At 46.8% G+C, this 7,375-nt stretch overlaps 1 protein-coding gene across 2 annotated transcripts in view; it reads left to right on the forward strand.

Moving 5' to 3' along the window:
• The window catches only part of LOC111973151 (limb region 1 protein homolog), a 211,260-nt gene that overhangs the window by 178,115 nt on the left and 25,770 nt on the right, over window positions 1–7,375 (forward strand). For both annotated transcript variants that reach the window (XM_070446715.1, XM_070446716.1), the window contains 2 exons: window positions 4,163–4,252; window positions 5,474–5,550. In XM_070446715.1, the coding sequence (XP_070302816.1) occupies window positions 4,163–4,252; window positions 5,474–5,550 (167 nt within the window). The remainder of the gene's footprint in view (window positions 1–4,162; window positions 4,253–5,473; window positions 5,551–7,375) is intronic.

Here is a 7,375-nt window from a genome sequence, read left to right on the forward strand (position 1 = left end):
TCTCTCTCTCGTTCTCTCTCTCGTTCTCTCTCTCTTTCTCGTTCTCTCTCGTTCTCTCTCGTGCTCTCGCGCTCTCGCGCTCGTTCTCTCTCTTGAGCTCATTCTCTCTCGCTCTCTCGCCCGCTCGCTCTCTCGCCCGCTCGCTCTCTCTCTCTCGCCCGCTCCCTCTCTCGCTCTCTCTCGCCCTCTCGCTCTCTCTCGCTCTCTCTCGCCCTCTCGCTCTCTCTCTGTCGTACTCTCTCACGCTCCATGTCTCTCTCGCGCTCCATGTCTCTCTCTCAAGGACATGCTGCAGCTGCCATGGTCGGAGACCATAAATTGCGTTGGTGGAGAGTTTAAGAGTCAATTTAAGAAGTCTGAGCACACGCCACACTGTCACTACTGGCCAGGTGATTTCCTCATTTGATCTCAAGCCCCAGACTGGTAATTACCGGCCCCTCATTAGGAGGGAATGTAAATCATCCTGGACAATGGTTGTGTCTCAAATGGCACACTATGCCCTCTTTAGTGCCCTATGGGCCCTGTTCAAAAACAGCGCTGTGTAGGGAATATGGTGGCATTTGTGATTCTGATGGTGGTGTATTAGATGTTGATAAACTATAGCCTAGTTAGTAGTAGTCTAAGTACGGTGGACTCTGATTCCCCAGGAAAGGCTCAGGTTTAGGGAAGTTGCTCAGTAAAATACACAATTTGTCAACCTGCCTGCATTGCCTTTTTTATCTACCGCCACTGTTCCCAGATTCCTTCCTTTAGTGTTGAGGAATCCCTCAAAGCAGGAAGTATTTGAGAGTACTGCCAAACATACTTTAATATCAAGTCAAGCACGCAACCAAGTGTACAGATGCAAGTAAATGAAGAGGATGAGTGTCTTTACAAACCAGGGAGGTACGGGAGATGGCTTGGGCTGATACCGCTGTTTTCAAACGCTACGCCGCTCCTCCTCTCAATAGGCCTTCTCTTTAGCTGCTTGGTGTCCTAGGGCTTACGCCAAACGCTGGTGCTTTGAACACCTGATAAAATAAGTATAATCTGTTCCTTATCATCGGGCTGAGCAGGATGGGAAAAGAGCTCTCGCTCAGGCGTTGAGTAGCGAGATCCGTGTCGCCTTATCGGGAATCCCAGAATTTCTTTGGGGGGGGGGGGGTCGCCACACACACACACACACACTCGGGTGAAACTCTGAGGGTACGAGTGGAGGCTGAGGTTCCCTCTGATCTTTCCCGAGAAGGGGAGAAGAAGGAAGAGGTTCAGGGATAGTTCACAGGACACACTCCACAAGCGCCCAATGTCCTCTCCTCGCTTGGCCTGTGTCCTCTGCATCCCTCGCCCGACATCCCGTAGATTAGACCTCTCTCGTTAATCTTTTGTTTGTTTGCTGTTTGGGATTATTAAGTGGAGTCAATGGATTGTGTTGATGTAGATTTACTCTTCGGGGGGGTTTTGAGTTTGCGTCTCTTCTTTGTGCAATTACATTTAGGATTTGTTTGTTTGCTCTAGATGGGAATGAGCGGTGGGTTATTCCGGCTGAGTGGCTGTGTGTGTATGTTTACTCTGCGATAGGTTTGATAGGACCGTACGAACCGCCGGTAGACACGCAGTGGCACGCTCATTAAAATATCAGATCTGACTACCTGGCCAGTCATGGGAAGGCAAGCTTGTCCTTTTTAAAATGTGTTGCGTATGTACAAGGTTGAACTGCCTGTCATTGATGTCAGGATCATTTTACGTATGCGTAGTTTACACTGGCCTGACAAAATGGTGCAATCTGATTTGGTACAACCCCTCCACCAGGTGTCCCTGTTTGCTATGCTATAGCCTATTTTATTGAGAGAGTCTAGCTACCTACGTCCCAATTATCTCTCCTTCCTCCCAAAGTATGCACTTGTTCACTTCCCTTTACTGATTTGAAATCAGTATAAGAAATAAGGCAGAAACTCCCCTCCTAGGCAATGATTTTTGATTTGTGGGAAGTAGTGAACGAGTGTACACTTCAAGAGAAAGGAGATCATATTTGGACCCATCTTTCGTTAAGTTATTGCAGTTTGGGGCATTCGGATTAATGAAGTGTGTTTGGTCATTTTGAGGAAATTGATTGTGCACGTTAGACTACAAGTGATATGGCACAATGTCTTGACAATGGATTAAGATATCAAATTCTCCCCTTTTTCAAAGCTTTATTTCCCGTACTTTGGTGTCAATGCTTAGGTCTATGTAGTTTGACGGCGTTCCATTGAGAGTAACAAGGATGGGTTTCATTTTGTACCTCATGCCACATCTTCAGAGACGGTTGATATTAGGCGCGAGGGCGACGTAACAATAGGAGACAGGCAGCCTAGTGGTTAAGAAGGTTGCCGGCGGTTAACTGAAAGGTCGCTGGTTCGAATCCCCGAGCCGACTAGGTGGGAAAATCTGCCTGTGCCCTTGAGCAAGGCACTTAACCCTTAATTGCTCTTGTAAGTCGGTCTGGAAAAGAGTGTCTGCTAAATGACTACAATGTGGATGTGAAGTATGTGTCTGAGGCTCGCTAGCCACTCTGGTTCGCGCGGTGTGTTGCGAGGCAGCAGCCGCGTACTCTGGTCCAGATGCTATGCGGCACGATGATCTTGCCGACGCCGCCGTCCGTCACCTCAGCATGCTGCTTAGCATAATGCTAGGTGACGTAATCGCTAAGCTATGGTGAAGGTTGGAAAGTGAAATTATTTTTCGAAACATGTAGCAGCGTCTGTACGTGCACTAACTCTGGAACTCTTTTCTTTTTTTGGGGGGGGGGAGGGGGGTGCTGTCTACTCTGCTTACTTTTGCTTGAGCGATGTCTCTTCTTAAAGGAAAAGTGCATAATAGCATTTTATCTCCTGCGTTAGTTTTTTATCATGTAATGATGTTGTTCTTGGTTGGTGTTCAGATGAGTTGATGTTCCTAATAATAGTCACGTCTAGTTGGAGCCTGAAATGTGTTTGGAGTCAGTGTAATAAAAGGATTACTGTGGTAAGGTGAGGGTGCAGAGTTTGTTTGGATCCGTTCTCCAGATAGATTAGCAATTTTATATGAAATATGTTGTGGCTGAATAGCCACGGCGCCCCTCAGGGCTCAATGTTGTGTCCGACTCAAATCACGTCCTGTTGAACTGCTAGTGTCATTTCCTGTTGCACCGTGACTGCATTTGGGTTGAGGGTTCAAAGTTTCCCCATCTGCGTTCCTGGGACAGGTATTAGGCAGGGCACAGACAGGATCCACTCTATTTATTTTTTGTTGCCCTCCATTTACTCTGTCGTTTTTTTGTTATTTTTTTTCTCTTTGGATCCCAAAGCCCATCCAGACAGGGTGTGTCATAATAGTTGGGCTGGAAAAAAGATTTGATAGAAGTGATTTGGTTCTTTACCCCTGTAACAAAGATGAAGGATCACTTTTTATTGCACGCTAGTAACAGTGTAACACTGAACTAATTGGTCTTGATCTGCCAATCACCCCAGGGGATGCAAATGGTTACTCTTCCACTTGGCTTTGAGGCCTCCAAACTGTATGTCATGGCTGGAAGTAAAACAAAATAAATTAGCCTTAAATGAGCTGCCCTTGTGGTTTTCATGGAGAATCCCTCACTGTCTTCTCCCGAGCCCCGGGACCAGTTGGAGCATGCACCCGTTCGCTCGCTAGACAGCACTGACACACAAGATTATATATATATATTTTTTTACTTGTTTGAGAGATCACGTTGTTATGTACTAAGCAGGATTACCCATTCAGGTAAAATAAGTGAAATGCCATAAAGGGTTGAGGTAAGAAAATACATATGTCAAGTTGACACACTCTTAATTGTAGCATTTAGTGCAAACCCACTTCAACCTTTTCTGGAGAAATAACTGTACTTACGTGAACAGTGACAAAATGCTTAATCTAACTGTTAAAGGGACACCACTTGCTCTCCGACGATGAGCAATTCTTTGACATTGATCACGTGTAGCTAATCGAGCAGTCTATTTAACCTCCCTATTTTTATCAAGTGAACAAACTTTGTCCGATACTTGGCAGTTTAATCACAGTGACTAAGTGGTGCCTGGGTGAGTGGCGTGTAAAAGAGTAACGAGGGAGGACTACAAGTCAGAAGCTTGATAAAACGACGTCCCCGAGACCCTCGTTTTTGACGTGGTTGTTTCCATGTCCGCAGGGTCAACATCATCTCACTCTCATTCCCAAGGAAGCGCTCACCGACTCAACAAAGAATTGGACATCGTCCGAGATCAGAGGAGTAAACTGGGTGAGTTCCGGCGCCGCGTTTTATGCTTCACTCGAATTCTAGTTTGTATGGACAGATGCTGTCTTTCGGGACTTCCCGTTCAATTCCCCATTGAAACACACACAAAGAAGTAGGCTTTTCAGATATTGCTAAGAGCCGGCGACCCTTTCTTTTCCCTCTCGGTCTTTATTTCTTAATTTGGACAAGTCCCAAAGCATTTCTGCTCGATAATTATTCTTTCCTGTGCTTTTTAGGATATTATAAATGAGGTACAGTGGGTGCACGCCGAGGCTTTTGGGGGTTAGGAGGGGGAGAGGAGGCCACAAAGGCACTTACGATATTAGACAAGATGCAAACTTTTATCTTGTGCCCAGCCTTTTAGTGATGTCATTAATTTAGCAGGAGGGTGCATATAGAGTGAGCCTTGGCAAACGTCACAGGCCGCCCAGCCTAGCACAAGGGGAGGGAGAGCGATGGAGGGGGGGGTAAGAGAGAAGGATAGAGGGCAAGTCAGTCAAGCTAGTCGTAAGGACACTGGACCACAGTGTTATAAAGGGATTTCAGAAAGGACATTACATCACATGTCCTTTACTGTCCTTGGCCCATGCTGTTGTGTACTCTTCCGTCAGTCTTCAGCAGCTATCAATGCTGACATAATACTATTATAAGGCAGATTCTCAATGTGTGGAACGATTAAAAGTTGGAGACTTATTCTCTGCAACCATCTATTTATGTCAGAACAAGAAGGCAGATCGGTAGCGGCACGGTCTGTCATCCTTTAACAGGTAGACCTATAAATCAAGTTGTTCATTTCAATCTCAGCTTTCAGTTTCATCTGTACTCCGTCATTGTTTCTATATAGGAAGATAGACTAATTAAAGAGGAAGACTTACCTTCTGGGCCCTGATGAGAGAGCAGATAATGTTGGTGCCCACACTCACGATATGTTTTACCAAACCAAGTTGTACTAACTCTATAAATAAACCCTGAAGCCATGAGGTTTCACTATTCACTTTTTGATATATTTATGAAACAGTTTAGGAAAACAGTCTTTAATATCGTAAGTGATTCACTCTTGATTGATTTGAGGTATTGGTCGTATTTGCCCAAATGGTTAGAATCCCGAACTCAATGAATGTGGTGGTTTCCCAACTCTGACCTCTCTCCCCATCTCTTTCTTTGTCTTTCTTTCTCATCCTCTCTCTCTCTCTCTCTCCTACCTTCCCTTCTTCCCTCCCCTAGAGAGGAGGAAGAAAGCGTCTGCATGGGAAAAGAACCTGCTCTACCCCATTGTGATGTTAATACTACTCACAGGGACGGTGAGTATTCAGATTGATAGTACTGCAGCCAGTCACTCCCACGAAAGCCCCCCAACCAACCAACCACCCCCTGTTTCCCAATGGCATATGAAGCATAAAGCCTTGGTGGCTGCTGGGGAGTTCTCCCTGGTCAACTTAGTTTGCAATCTCAAATGGCACCCTATTCCCTATGTAGTGCACTCCTTTAGACCAGAGCCCTATGGCACCCTATCGTTTGCCCGGTCGTGTTAAAGAAAAGGCTCCGCTAAATAGTCACACCGCTGAAGCAGCTGGGCTTTCGATTGAATCCCCCATGTAGAGTAGTCTGCCTCTTTAACATGCTCCTGTTGTACAGCAGCAGTGTGGGACTGCTTACAGAATACACACTTTGCAGAGTACAGACAAACAAACCGATGATTAGTTCTGTCTTGTCTTTGACTTAATCTTTTTAGCTAAATCCCTCTGTTTCTCAACTCCTCCTCCTCTCTAGACCATCTCAGTCCTACTGGTGGCGCTGAATATCCTCTATCTGCTGGTGGATGAGACTGCCATGCCAAAGGGATCAGAGGTAGGCTATAATGGCGAGAGAGACTTACTTCCTGTTCCCCTTATGAACAGATTCACATCGGAGGCCGTTTTTTCTTATACAAGCCCTAACGCACGCACACACAGGTAAATCCGGAGCGAGGCAGCTACTGAACTAGACCGCTGCGAAGGTGCTTGGCAGTCGTCGGGGACATAAATCAAATTCCGGATATGCTCAGGTGCATGTTGGGAAGAAAGGAAAGAAAGCTCTGGGCCAGATGTTTATCATAGCAGAGCTGGCCTGGATGCCTTTTTTGTCGTGCTGCTGCTCATTGAAAGTCATTTCACAGCGGCATGCAGATGAAATGTGTGATGTCTACGGCAGGTGAAATAAGCTGCTTTACCCTCTGTGTGTGTGGGGGGGGGGGTTCAGTCAGTAGCTCTGTGTGGACCAGGCAGACCAGGTGAACTCCTGTTATGAGTCTGACTGGAGAACCTAATACTCTTGCATGCAATGTACTTCCTTCATCTCGTTTCATCTGCTACAACCGAAGTGTGTGTTGTGCGCTAGTCTCTTGTGTGTTTTCCTTTCGTCTGACTAAGGCAACAAAAGGTATCTTCTTTCTGCCTCATTTCTCAGCTCGTCTTACGGGCGACCGTCCGCCCTCCTTCTCGACATTCCAATTATTTTGTTGAGGAGATATTTTCTTTGGCATGACGCGTTGCAGAAAATCCCCCAAATTATGCTTGTCATGCAGCTTGATTCCTGCCTCCCTCCTCCCCCTGACACCAGAAAACATCCATCACAGTCAAAACAAAACTACAGTGCTTATTGGGAAACAGGACAAGCAAAATGCAGTGCTATCTGGCCCTAAATCGACAGTATGCTGTGGCTAACTATTTGACCATGTTTACTGATCAAAACCTTAGAAAAACCTTGACAAAGTACAGGCTCAGTGAGCACAGCCTTTCAGGGTAGACACAGGAAAACCTGGGGGGGAGATGTGGAGGGAGGAGAGTGAGTGATGAGGGAGGGAGGGAGGGAGGGAGGAGAGTGATGGATGGAGGGAGGGAGGGAGGAGAGTGAGTGGTGGAGGGAGGGAGGGAGGGAGGAGAGTGAGTGGTGGAGGGAGGGAGGGAAGGAGAGGAGTGAGTGGTGAGGGGAGGGAGGGGAGGGAGGAGAAGTGAGTGGTGGAGGGAGGAGAGTGAGTGGTGGAGAGGGAGTGAGAGTGAGTGGTGGAGGGAGGAGAGTGAGTGGTGGAGGGGAGGAGAGTGAGTGGTGGAGGGAGGAGAGTGAGTGGTGGAGGGAGGGAGGGAGAGC

Source organism: Salvelinus sp. IW2-2015, linkage group LG14, assembly GCF_002910315.2.
Source record: "Salvelinus sp. IW2-2015 linkage group LG14, ASM291031v2, whole genome shotgun sequence".
Taxonomy (NCBI): domain Eukaryota; kingdom Metazoa; phylum Chordata; class Actinopteri; order Salmoniformes; family Salmonidae; genus Salvelinus; species Salvelinus sp. IW2-2015.